This window comes from Talpa europaea (genome assembly GCF_964194135.1).
Source record: "Talpa europaea genome assembly, chromosome: 6".
Lineage (NCBI taxonomy): Eukaryota > Metazoa > Chordata > Mammalia > Eulipotyphla > Talpidae > Talpa > Talpa europaea.
This window is the reverse complement of record NC_140072.1, coordinates 21,382,394-21,395,570: the sequence shown is the minus strand read 5'-3', so window position 1 is coordinate 21,395,570 and position 13,177 is coordinate 21,382,394. Positions and strand designations below refer to the sequence as shown.

The 13,177-nt window shown below is 37.7% G+C and overlaps 1 protein-coding gene across 1 annotated transcript; it reads right to left on the bottom strand.

The window, feature by feature from the left end:
• Positions 1 to 937: 937 nt before the first annotated feature.
• NDUFAF7 (NADH:ubiquinone oxidoreductase complex assembly factor 7) lies at positions 938 to 13,177 on the bottom strand (the record flags this gene model as incomplete). The annotated part of the gene is made up of 10 exons (XM_084235191.1): positions 938 to 1,182; positions 1,768 to 1,941; positions 3,860 to 4,003; positions 5,892 to 6,002; positions 6,686 to 6,744; positions 7,835 to 8,048; positions 11,014 to 11,124; positions 12,039 to 12,119; positions 12,693 to 12,856; positions 13,123 to 13,177. 10 exons carry the CDS (start codon positions 13,175 to 13,177, stop codon positions 967 to 969), a joined length of 1,329 nt encoding a protein of 442 aa, XP_084091317.1. The 3' UTR covers positions 938 to 966.

The window sequence follows — 13,177 nt, the reverse complement described above, 5'->3', positions numbered from 1 at the left end:
CAAGGCATTGCCTAACTTCTCCCCGTAGTTATAAAAACTGAAATAATTGGGAGGAGCCAATTCTAGGCATTTTGGTCTTAAAAATTCTCCCAACCAAGTCTTTAGATAAAGAAAATAAATATAGAAACAATAAAAGTAGATAGGAATGCCCGAAGACTGAGCTATATCTGAAAAATAAGATTTCCATCTTCATGTCCTTTAGAGTGAGATACAGAACAGTAGTCCTAGTGTCAGTCAAATTAAAAAAGCAATACGATCACTGTGCCTGTTAACATCCAATATACTTAAGCCACCAATTCAAGACATATGGCCAGTATTCTTTTAATCATGCTGGTAAATTTATCTTGCTAACACAGCAACTGCTCATGAAGTCCATGTTTTGTTTTGTTTTTTAAAGGTCTGTAAATCAAAAAAGTAGAACTAAAACTGAACATTTATCTGAAATTAAGGGAGAACTAGCTCAATTTAGAAAATGATTCTTCCTTCATAGTAATCTGCAGTTAGTCCTTCACAGTAATCTGCATTTACTCTAACTCCTATCTCAAGTACATGTTTGGTTTATTAGTTTCTCTTCCTAACCCTCAAATACATTTCTAGACTGGGAAAATTTAATAATGATTATTGCATCTTTAATTTTTTATTCGAGTAAGTATTACAGAACAGAAAACTACAGTCTATACTTGTACTATCAAATTATAAGCATTTTATTAAATATAGCAACATCATAAATCCAAAGGAGACTCCGTTTCATAATAACTTGTTTCATTGAGAACACATATTTATACCAAGAGTTAGACACAGCCATAAAAGTTAAATGTTGAGTCGTACTATACATAAGATAGAATGTTTTGGTGGCTGTGAAAGATAAAATATTTTAATACTTATATTACCTGCAACATATAAAATGTGTTCCCTTTAAATGGATTTCTTAAGCAGAGTTAGCGGCAAGAAGTCCAAACTGAAGTATCACCGCCAAGCAAGTTCACCAAACCCAGCTACAGGTGATGAAGAGGGTTTTGATTGACATGGAGTCATCTGGTGGTTTGTACCGTGAAGTCTCTGATGAGGTAGCAATGCAAAAAAGTTAAATCTTTCTCCCATCTTCTTAGGATTCATTAACATATCATATCCCTGAAATAACTGCTGTTTCAATGATGGCTCATTTGATTTATCTAGAAGAACCTGAAAAAAAAAAACTCCTTAGTAAAAAATAACCAGGACTTTAGTTACATGCACTGAATATTAGAAGTATAAACTGCTGTGACTCAAACCTATGGACTTGTTTAACAAATATTCCCAGGTAGTTTGATCTACATTGAAGAATTAAGGTTTCCTTAGATTGTAAAAATTATACACATTAGCACAGCTGCTTTCTTAGCAAACAAACATGAACATTACTTGAAAGTCTTTTCATTCTACTCATGTAAATATCCATGAACATTTCCAGGCTGCTCTACCCTCAGACTGATTTTATTGCATCCTACACTATTGAAAAAACTGGAACACCAAGAGCCTGACTTACTACAAGAACACAAGCCCAGATTAACTTATTTAAAAGTTCTTAAAATTTATTTTTATTTATGATTTTTTTGGTGGATCTAAATATTTTTAATCACAGTAACATTAGGATACCCCCATCAGGTATCGCCAATGTAGTGTACCCACCACCATCCATAGTCCCCCACCAGTTCATCGTATTCCCTCTAAGAGTTCTCTTTCTAATACTATGAAATTAAAATATTTAATGACAATGAAATAAATCATTACCTTCAGTCGGACATCAATTCCCATATTCTTTAAAAATGTATGTTGTTTGATTGGACCCAGAGAAGCGACTTTTCCCTGTGCCATTCTGCGCAAATAACTGAAGTCCACATCAGCTGTGAGGTCTGCCGTTCCTGGGGCAATTAACACGTCATGGAGGTTGTGGCCACAAAATCCCTTGAACATAATTTTAAAGTGATAATTTTTTACCTTTTTTATAGTGTTACAAGATTAAAGAAATGCTTACCTTTTACACAATAACTGTTAAAAAGGAAAATATGGCCTGAATCAGTGATTTGCAAGCTTTAGAGCTGCACCCTTTCTTTAAAGGAGATGCCACGTTTAGAAAACCCAATGTAAAGCACAGTGTCTGAAGATGCTTCCTTGACAGTTATTTAACATTTTTGTTAGTGCCCATGCTGAGGACAAGGGATCGCATTAATTCTCCAGATGAATTCTTGACAGGAGTTAAGAATACAGAATGAGGGCCTCCCCGGTGGCGCAGCGGTTGAGCACTGGGTTGCGAAGCTGCCTGCAGCCTCTGCAGCGCCGGTTCGATCCCCGGCTGCTCCCCGGCCACAGAGGAGGGTCCCACATGGTGCGCAGACCTCTCCTGCCACCCGCTGCTCCCCTCAGCAGTGTACTTCGTCACTCTGCCTGTTCTGTTCTCCGCTCTGGCTCTGGTGAATTCTCTCACTCTCCCGCGCTTCTGACTGTACCCAGTGCTTGTATAAATAAATAAATAAATCTTAAAAAAAAAAATACAGAATGAGCATTTTAAACAAAACCTTTTTTTTTTGGTTAGGTACAATAAGGTTAGAAATCGAGAGCTATTTCTGAATTATACAGAGTAAAAAACCAGTGTTACCTTAATTATAAAAAACTAAAAAAAATTAACCACAGGTCTAGAAAATGGCCAACAGCAGCTAGTTAAATTTATTTAAAATATCCTGAAAAGATTCGATCATATTCAAAGATCATAAAGATGTTTAGGAAAGGTAAAAATATATCTGGAAAGGAAGAAAGATGTTGACAATAGGAAAAGTTTGAACCAACTTGATGTAATGAGTTGCAAAAAAAAAATTTTAGAGCTAAGTCAAATCTACAAAAGAAGTACCACAATTTTTAATTAAAGGAGAAACTTAAATGTAAAGAAATCCTTCTATATGTATTACTCAGGTCCTTAACTAGGATCTATACAAGTCTAGGTTCTGCATCTTAAGGAAAAATGTAGACAATTCAACTGTTCAAAGGAGAGTGGGACAGTGGACTTACACTTAGTCTTCATATTTTAATTGCCCTTCACAGATTTATTCCTAAGCCTAAGTATAAAATAATACAATTACATTATTGAAATTGCTAGGCATGGAGCTACCATACGATCCAGCAATTCCACTACTAGGGATCTACCCAAAAGACACAAAAACAGTAATTCAAAAGAACACCTGTATACCTATGTTTATTGCAGCACTATTTACAATAGGTAAAATCTGGAAACAACCCAAATGCCCAAAAATAGATGACTAGAGCAAGAAGATGTGGCATATACACACAATGGAATATTATTCAGCAATCAAAAAAGATAAACTCATGCCATTCGCAGCAACTTGGATGGAACTAGAAGGAATTATGCTCAGTGAAATAAGCCAGAAGGAAAAAGAAAAATATTGGATGGTTTCACTTATAGCAAGAATATAGGGAAACCAAATAAGACATCAGCGTAAAAAAAAAAAAAACAGTACAAAACACAACAAAGCAAAAACAGATAATTATAAACCAGAGACATCCTGCAGGGGAGGAGGAGGGAGAGGGGTGCGAGGGAGAGAGGAGCACAGAGGACTATGGTGATGGTGCATGGGTGCCTTGGAGAAGGAAATGCTAATGGGACTCAATCTGAGAGGGTGGGAGGAAGCAAATATTGTCTAAAAAAAATGTAAATAATGATAAATGTTAAAACAAAAAAAACTAGCAAGAAAAAAAATCACTAGGCACCACAGATAAAGATCCTCAATGAGTTTCAAAACTATTCATAATTATAAGTAAATCATAACAATTAAATTCTAATAAATCACATTATTAAACTATATTAACATACTCGGAAAGTGTCTGTCTTAGTTCCATCATGACCATAATCAGCAATCAGCGCAGCACCTCCAGTTAGTGCAATGCGTTGAGAAAGTTCCTGAATAATAACACCAGCATCAGGACACACTTCCACATGATCCCGTGTTTCATCACACTAGTAAGGAAACCAGATGAAATAATCAAAATGTGTCACACGTAAGGACTTTTTTGGATTTTCCATATTTTCACGTTTTTCTATAATGAGCATTTTAGTTATAAAAATAACATTCTCAATGTGAATGCGTTCTCTACGCTCAACTTTCACTTGACATCATTTTAATATATATGTATACATATACATACACACATATATGCAGACCTGTTGGTTATAAGGATTAAATGAAACAATGAACTACTTAGCCCCCAGCGCTAATAAATTAACTAATGTGGTTTAACTATAAAACCCATGAGGTCAGGGACTTTCAGGCATAAGCTGACACCTCAGCTTACCCTGCTAACATTCTCACCATCTTAAACTGCTCTTCAAAATGACAAATTCTTGGGGTCTCCCTGATGGTGCAAGGATCTAAGACGCAACCTATGAAGCTATTTGCAACCGCTGCAGCACAAGTTCAATCCCTGGCCAGGGAGCTACCCACCTGGTGCAGCAGACCTCTCCTGTCTCGCACGCTGCTCCCCTCAGCAGTGTATTTCAGTCAATGTGCCTGTTCTGTTCCCCACTCTGGTGAATCCTCTCATCCCCACACACCTCTAGCCTATCCCCAGTTCTTGTATGCATAAATAAATTAAAAAAAAAATTCTATTACCCCATCTGAGTGAAGGGAATTAATGACTCCCTCTCCATAAATGAACACTACTCAAAGAACTAAAAAACATCATAACTCAAAGGGAGGTGGGGATTAGCTCTTGTTAGGTTTATGAATTTATTTCTCACACAGGCAAAATTAGGTTGCCAGAATATGAAAAAACAGAAAACGTTCACAAGAGTTTAGGCTGATATTTTAACTTACACTTTGCAAAGAATATTCATAGATTTATGTTTAAAAGCTCTTGTGTGTCTTTAAAATTGGTAACTTCCAATAGGAATTTTCAGTTAGGGTCCAGAAAGTAGAAGTCTTTTTTCTGAGCTGGCAAAAAAGGAATAAAACAGGCAAGCTAAAGCCAAAATAATCCTGAGAATTAGGTTTTTTTTTTTTTAATTATAAGTTACAACCCCAAGATAGGGTCTTTCCATTATTCATTGAGGTCCACAGAAAGCAGGAGTAAATCTATCATCCTAGCAGTCTAGAATCAAGGCATGTTCTAGTAGTAGCCCAAAGAGAGTGATAATATAATAGAGTTGTTTTGAGAAATAAATGAGAAATTACAGAGTAATAAAAAGTACTTAATATTGCTCTTGCTACTTTATACTGTATCATTGTTTTCACAGACAGTAAAATCTGTTTTGTGAAGAAGACAATATTGTCACCATTTGATAGTCAGAAAACTGAGGTAAACAGAAGGTAAGGGATCTGCTGAGTAAATGCTACTTTTAACTCTTAGTACATGAAGGTCACACAACTAAGAAATGTTTGGCCTGACTCTAGAGCCTCTGCGCTATTCACCTCTATAGTGAATATTCAGCCTCTGCACTATAAAAAGTACCTTCCATGTTACAAGCAATTCCTTCCCTCTAAAAAGGAATGCCCAAATAGTAATAAGACAGATTTGTCTGAGGGCCTCCCTGGTGGCGCAACGGGTTGAGTGCAGCCCTGTGAGGCTGTCCGCAGCCTCTACAGCGTTGATTCCATTCCCAGCCAGGCAGGGAGATGCCCACATGGCGTGGCAGACCTCTCCTGCCTTGTCTGCTGCTACCCTCAGCAATGTCTTTGATCTGTCTGCCTGTTCTGCTCCCCACTTTGTCTCTGGTGAATCCTCTCACCCTCCAACGCCTCTGGCCTATACCCCAATTCTTGTATAAATAAAAATAAATCTTTAAAAAAAAATGCTTAAAAAAGAGAGAGAGATTTGTCTCAGAAATGAAGAAAAAAATTTCTCCTTACTTGTATGAAGGCCTCTGCTGGGGTGGCACAAGGTGCCAAAACAAACCTTAGTTTATCAGAAACCTGTGGATCGATATCAATAAATACTTCTCGCCATCCTTGTGGTGTTTTCTAAACACAAAATAAAGTATAAAAACAAATTTCTAAGTTTGTCCTCAAAATTGCATCTATCAAAAATAATTACTAGTTTCCTCCTCTTAACCACCTATAAGATAAATAACATTTTCAGTGCACTTCACCACTTAAAATTATTTAAATGCATTACTCATTTCCTTTGAACACTATGAGTAAACTGATAGGTGCAAACTATTGTTGTTTCAATCACAGATAAAATAAGCAGCATCACAGGGTCCAAATGGAAACAGACTAGAACTAATCAGAAGCTTTTGCTAACAAATGACTACATATCATAAGTACTCTTAACCTTAGAAGTTACCAGCACATGAACATTGCCACCAAATCTTAAGTCCTCATAGAAAGAATAAAGAACAATTCTAATCTTTGGAATTTAAAACTATTTGCTAAATAAAATAAAATTCAGTAAACACCAGCTGTTTACCATCTTACATTCTTTATCTCAAGAGAATTAACATTTTTAAATAATTATCCCATGAGAATTAAGAATTCTACTTAATTCAAATTTACTTTTCAATTACTTATATTCATCAAAATTCCAAATATAATTAACAAGTCATGTCCATATAGTAAACAAATAATACAAATGTTTATTCTTTCAACATAAGGCACTTTGTTATTCAATTATAACTATGATTTTTATTTTTCTCCATCAATACCTGAAATTTATGCACAGGAAGGACATCAAAGAATTCATGTGCAAGATAAAAGCTGTACCCTATTTGAAAACAGAAGGAAAAAAAAAGTTTCAAAATTTTTAAGAAAATGAACATTAAAAAGAAAATGCTAGGGCCTCCTAGGTGGTACAGGGGGTTGAGCACCGCACTAAGAAGCAATCCGTGGCCTCTGCAGCATGAGTTTGATCCCCAGTCAGCCAGGGAGCAACCCACATGGCACAGCAGACCTCTCCTGTCTCACCTACTGCTCCCCTTGAGAGTGTGTTTCGGTCAGTCTGCCTGTTTTGTTCCCCACTCTGTCTCGGATGGCCCTCTCACACCTCCTACCCCTCTGGCCTGTACCCCAGTTCTTGTATAAATAAATATTTTTTTAAAAAAAAAGCCTAATTCTTCATATTGGAACCTGTGATGCTTCCAACACACCATTACACAGAATCAGCCACCTCTTCATGGCCAACCTACTCAACAGAATATACCAAAGAACAAGTTTTACTATTCTCATTTTCTACAGAGCTGGGTTAGAGAGCAAAAATAGCTAAATTATCAGTTCAATCTTTTATGCATCCTTAGGCCTGAAAGAGATAGAACTCAAATCTATTAACTGGAAGAGAATTTTAATTTTATACAATCTTCGGTGAAGACTAAGGCCAGGAATGGCGAAGGTGCTTTAGCCCAGATCAGATCCCACTTTCGGTTCCAGCTAGGTCTCATCAATATAAGATTCCTGACCTATGCAGGATTCCTACCACCCTTGCTAGTCTCTAAGCCAGAGGATGACAAAAGAAGACATAATGAAACTAAACCCAACTACTGACATGTCTTTCTTCAGCCCCTACTGCATTGGGCGTCATATTCAGTGATATCTCAAGGGGAGGGAAAAGTAAAAGGTACAAAAGAAACCTACATTTATTTATTTTTTTGCACAACTACATAAAATTCACTGCTCATTAATATTAAATGTTTTTATTTTCTAACACAAAGTTCTTTTCTAGCAGAAAGTTCAGTATTTTCTATGGATGAAGGAATTGGCAATACTAATGCCATTTATTATTTTACTGAACAAGGTTGTGGTCACGTCACTACTGTGAAGAGCTGTGAATTTTCTTTCATTAGTCAATGTGAAGCAATTACCTTTTGGAACATCTCGCAGATCTCGGTACCAGGAAATTGGAATCCCAGATTTAGTAACACCTTTCATATATACTGGGGACTCAGCATTTCGTTCTAGTGGGACCTTCTCTCCAGTCAGTGTTAATGCTTGAATCTCACTTAATTTCTGGCTCACCTCTACTAGATGTATTGAAATGTCACATTTTTTCAGCACAGATCCAAGCTGACTGAACACCTAAATACAAAAGAGAAGGGGGGGAAAGTTGGCAAATACAATGTGTTCAGCAGATTTTAGATTTATTAACCATTTACTTCAATAATTTACCCCTATCAAAGTAGTAATATTTGGTTTCAGAGAGAATTTGCTCCCCTCACAGTTACTCTTCAGCAGTCAATGAGAATCACAACCCACTGGAGTTGTTATTAAGTATAATGTATATTAGAAACGAATAATACACAATTTGATTTCCTAATGTTAAATTATTAACAAAGGAAAATAAAACAATGATCCAAAAAAAAATGATTCCAATTAGAAAGTCTAAAAAAAGGCCAAGGGAAAAAAATATATATAAGTCTTGATTTTATAAAGCCGCCGTATCTATGAAATAATCTTATCTTTGATGATTAAACTATCCTGAAGGAATCAGATTTGAATGGTACTAATCACTCAAAGGCTTAATTTTGGGATTCTTTCACATTTTGTTTTTTTTCTTAGCTATAAATATTTTTTAGTTGCGGTAAGTGTAAAGGAAAATACATCAATTTTTTTTAATATTTGAATGCAAAAAATTCAGTGCAAAGCATAAAGCACAATATTGTGCTTGAATTTAATTTTCACTGGTGAGTTGTCTCCTTTTAAGATCTGATTTTTTAGGTACAGACTGATAATAGGAACAGATGATTTTTCTAAATTTAGCTTTGAGTTAAAACTGCAAATGGAAAAATTTTCTCCTAAGAGAAAAATCTTTCAGAAAGCAGAGTCAAAATGGAAACAGTTCTATTATGACTTCTTTGGCTATTTTCTTTTCATTTCTTTAAACACTTTGGCTCTTTAAGAGTTCTTAGGACTGGATCTAGGGAAGCATCCTCTACATTTTAAAAGCTGTGGGCTTGATTTTTAAAGTAATTAAAACAAGAAAATATTATTTGAGAATCTTATTTCATATTCAAATGGTTTTGCCCATTTAAAGAGATGTAAAGTAGGGCCTCCCCGGTGGCGCAGCGGGTTGAGGGCCATGCTGTGAAGCTGTCCACAGTCTCTGCATCACAGGTTTGATTCCCGGCCAGCCGGGGAGAAACCCACATGGCAGGGCAGACCTCTCCTGCCTCGCCCGCTGCTCCCCTCAGCAATGTCTTCAGTCCATCTGCCTGTTCTGCTCCTAGCTCTGTCTCTAGTGAATTCTCTCACCCTCCCACGCCTCTGACTGTACCCAGTTCTTGTATAAGATAAATAAATCTTTAAAAAAAAAATAAAGAGTTATGAAGTAGAGCCCTGGGATCTTGAATTAGTGCTTTTGTTCCCCCTTCAAACTATAATATAACCAGGGTTATTATTTATCAGATGTTTACAAATTTCCTTTAAAAAACTCACTAAATTCTTAATTTTAAGCAAAAATCATACACCAAGAAATGTCAACTTATATTGGATATGTATTTTGTTTTGTACATGGAATTGCCAGGTATGCATGAAATAAACTCAAATGGCTAATGGATTCCAAAACAGTATAAACTGTAAGTTTATTAAATGAAACTATGTATCATGCACTATAAACAATGTTCCTTTTTAATGTTTTTTTATAAAATATTAGTAGAGTGATAGAGGGATATACATGATATCCATCAGATATTAAAGAACTGGGATATGGGCCTTACCTTTAATGCCTCCATGTCTCCCTCACCCTCAGATGTCACCACCATTATCTCAAATTAAATACTGGCTTTCCAATTTTGAGGATACAGTTATCTCACGGTAATTTTCATTTTCATTTTCCTCACAATCAATGAGTCTGAGAACCTTTTTGTCTTTATTGACTGGATTTCCTATTTTATGACAGACCTGTTTACATCTTTGGCCAAATTTCTCTCTTGAATTATCTATTATCTCTGTATTTAATTAAAAGAGTTCTTTACTCCAACTACTTTATTTTACTTTACCATAATGTTTTGCAAGTAATTTACCTCACTTTGTGGCTTGGCAATTTAACCTCTTTATAACATCTTTGAAAAATACAAAATTTCTAATTCCTTTAAACAACAAAAGTTCTCCATTTTATTATTATTTTTTTTTTTTTAAAGATTTATTTTTATTTATTTCTACAAGCACTGGGTACAGTCAGAAGCGCGGGAGGGTGAGAGAATTCATCAGAGCCAGAGCGGGGAGCAGAGCAGGCAGAAGGACCGAAGTACACTGCTGAGGGGAGCAGCGGGCGGCAGGAGAGGTCTGCGCGCCATGTGGGACCCTCCTCTGGTGGCCAGGGAGCAGCCGGGGATCGAACTGGCGCTGCAGAGGCTGCGGGCAGCTTCGCAACCCAGCGCTCAACCGCTGCGCGCCACCGGGGAGGCCCTATTATTTTTTTAATTTAACTAGGGTTTTAAGATTTATTTATTATTTATGCATACAAGATCTGGGGTACAGGCCAGAGGTGCTGGGGATGAGAGGATTCATCAGAGAGAGAGTGGGGAACAGAACAGGCAGAGTGACTGAAATACACTGCTGAGGGGAGCAGCGGGCAAGTCAGGAGAGGTCTGCACCACGTGGGTAGCTCCCTGGCTGGGGATCGAACTTGTGCTGTAGTGGCTGCGGATAGCTTCATAGGTTGCATCTTAACCCCTTGCACCACCAAGAGGCCCAAAAGTTCTTCATTTTAATGTAGTAAAAATTATTAATCATTTTCTTTATGGCTTCTGTTTTTTACAGAATTAAAATTTTCCTACTCAGACAACAAATATTCTCCCATAATATCTTCTAAATGCTTATGCCTTTAGTTTTCTCATTCTCTCTACCACTCCTATTCTTTAAGCTTACAAACAGACAATAAGTAATGATTCATTACATTTTTTCTAACATTGTAATTTAGCTGAGAAATGTAAAACGAAAGAGGTAGAATTAAAAGTCCGGGAGATTAAGACAGTTTGCAAATACAGTCAGAAGTAGTAAGATTCACATACATGAGGCTTGAAGACATTCTTTTCTTACCTACCCTCAAAATATCTTCTGCAAGGGTACCCCTACCTGGGCCCAGTTCCACCAGCTGGAAAGCTGTACTTTTCCCAGCAGCCATCCATTCACTAATAAACCATATCCCTAGCAGCTGCAACAAGGAAAAAATATTAAAATATTAAATACAAATATATACCACAATAGAAAAAAACTCCATGTAAAAACATACTTTATGCCAGAAAGCAAAATGTTTGCAAACAACCACATATATGTTACTTAATATTCATACATGTATGCACACACAGGAATTTCCTTGGGGCTGTGTTACAATACACACCACTTACAAAGCTTAGTAACAGGAGAAAGTTAAAACGTACTTGTGTTTGAAAACAAATTTACATGAAATATAACTATGCCGTTTCCTTATATTCATATCAGTTTCAACAATCACACATTTTTCAGGTATAATAAATATTTTCAATACCTGGATTCTATTCCTTTTATGTACTATATTTTATTGCTAAATAAAGCTCATATGGAAATAAATGAACTGGAATTCCTAGAAAGTACTCAGTTTCTTAAAGGGAAACTTCCATTGTATCTGTGGCCAGACCATGGTTGGCGCGATCATGGAGCTCATCTGGATTCCACTAGTTCCTTGGTGTTTGCATCTTGTCTCTCTTCCTTCGTAGGAAGCATCTCTTTCCTCATCCGTTCCTTATGGTTCCCTTCTTCCATTGTCATTTCATCGGATTCTTTCCTTTCCCAACCTCTTCACTACCATCTCTTCTCCTTTTCTCTTTCCCCTCTTATTTCTACATTTCTTTTCTACAGTAAAGTATGTTTGAAAAGTTCTGATTACCATTTCCTTTCTTCTACTGCTTTCTATTGCCTCACTATATAAGCTACTAAAAAAAAAAAAACTAAAACTTTTGATAAATCACAAAAACAGCTATAACACACCATTTCAGAATAATATAACTAGATCTGTTTGTTCTCAGATGTTTGGTGATATTCGTTCTGTTTTTGCTTTTTTTTTTTTTTTTTTTAAACATTGGAAATTACCTCCCCAAAGATCTGACTGATTTCAGGTGAAGTAATGAAATCTCCTTTTTCTCCTAGCATGTCCCGGTACACATAATATCCCTAAGTAAAAATAAAAATAGAGAAAACGTATTACTTTAAAAAAGAAAAAACAAACTTTCCAAACAGTCCTCCAAAATCTTACATGATGTATATAGTAAAACAGGCTTTTTAGTAAGAAAGTTGACTCTTGTAAGTAAGCAAGACAAATGGTATTAACTTAAATAACCTGCATACACTTCAAATTCATCTGTCCCCTCCCTCCTAAAAGGACTGTTGCTTTCTCTGCATTCCCTTCTCCCAGAAAAATGGTAGAAACCATCTACCATTAGTTCAGATAGAAAAATCACCCTTCCCTCATCCCATAAACCCACTGGCTACACTGTCTTCTGAAAACCTCGCCTCCCCTCTTCTCGTTATGAGCAGTGGCGCTGACTATCCAGTCCTCACCAATTCCAACTGAGATTAATTTATCTGTTTCCGAGTTTGGGGGTGGGGGGGTGGCTCCTCTCCTTGAAGGCTCCCCACCTGCCTGGGCTCAACATCCTCAGTCTGCTCTTGGTATAATACCCCCTCCTCACTTACACCCCCAAAACCAGCAAGAGCAGGCCTGGTACCCTGGCTGCAGACCCATACCTTGGCTGGGTTGGTCAAGACCTCCCTCATGTACTCGGCCACGGTGATGGGGCCGGTAGACTTGATCTTGTACATAAGGTGCCGCAACATCGGCGTCACGGAATGGTTTTCTGCCGGCTCCTTCCCGGAGCTGAAGTATTTCCCTCTCCAAAGACAGGGACGGGCTGCGAAAAACACACATGAAACACATCCTGTTAAAAACCTTAGCATTGAGTTGGCGCAGCAGCCTGAGCGCCTTCAAGCAGCGTGAGCCTCGGCAGAGGCCAGGAGGGCGGGCGCCCACCCGACGCGGCGGGCAGCATCACACGCCCATTCCCGGTCTGCAGCTGGACTCCAGCCCCGAGCCGCGGGCAGCCCAGGCGCCCCCAAATAAGGAACGTGCCCACGCGGTCTCCACGGCAACCGGAGCCACGGCAGAGCGTACGCTGACCCGCGCGCACGGCGGCGCTCAGCGGTCCCGCGCCGGCCCTCGCGAGGACGCTCAT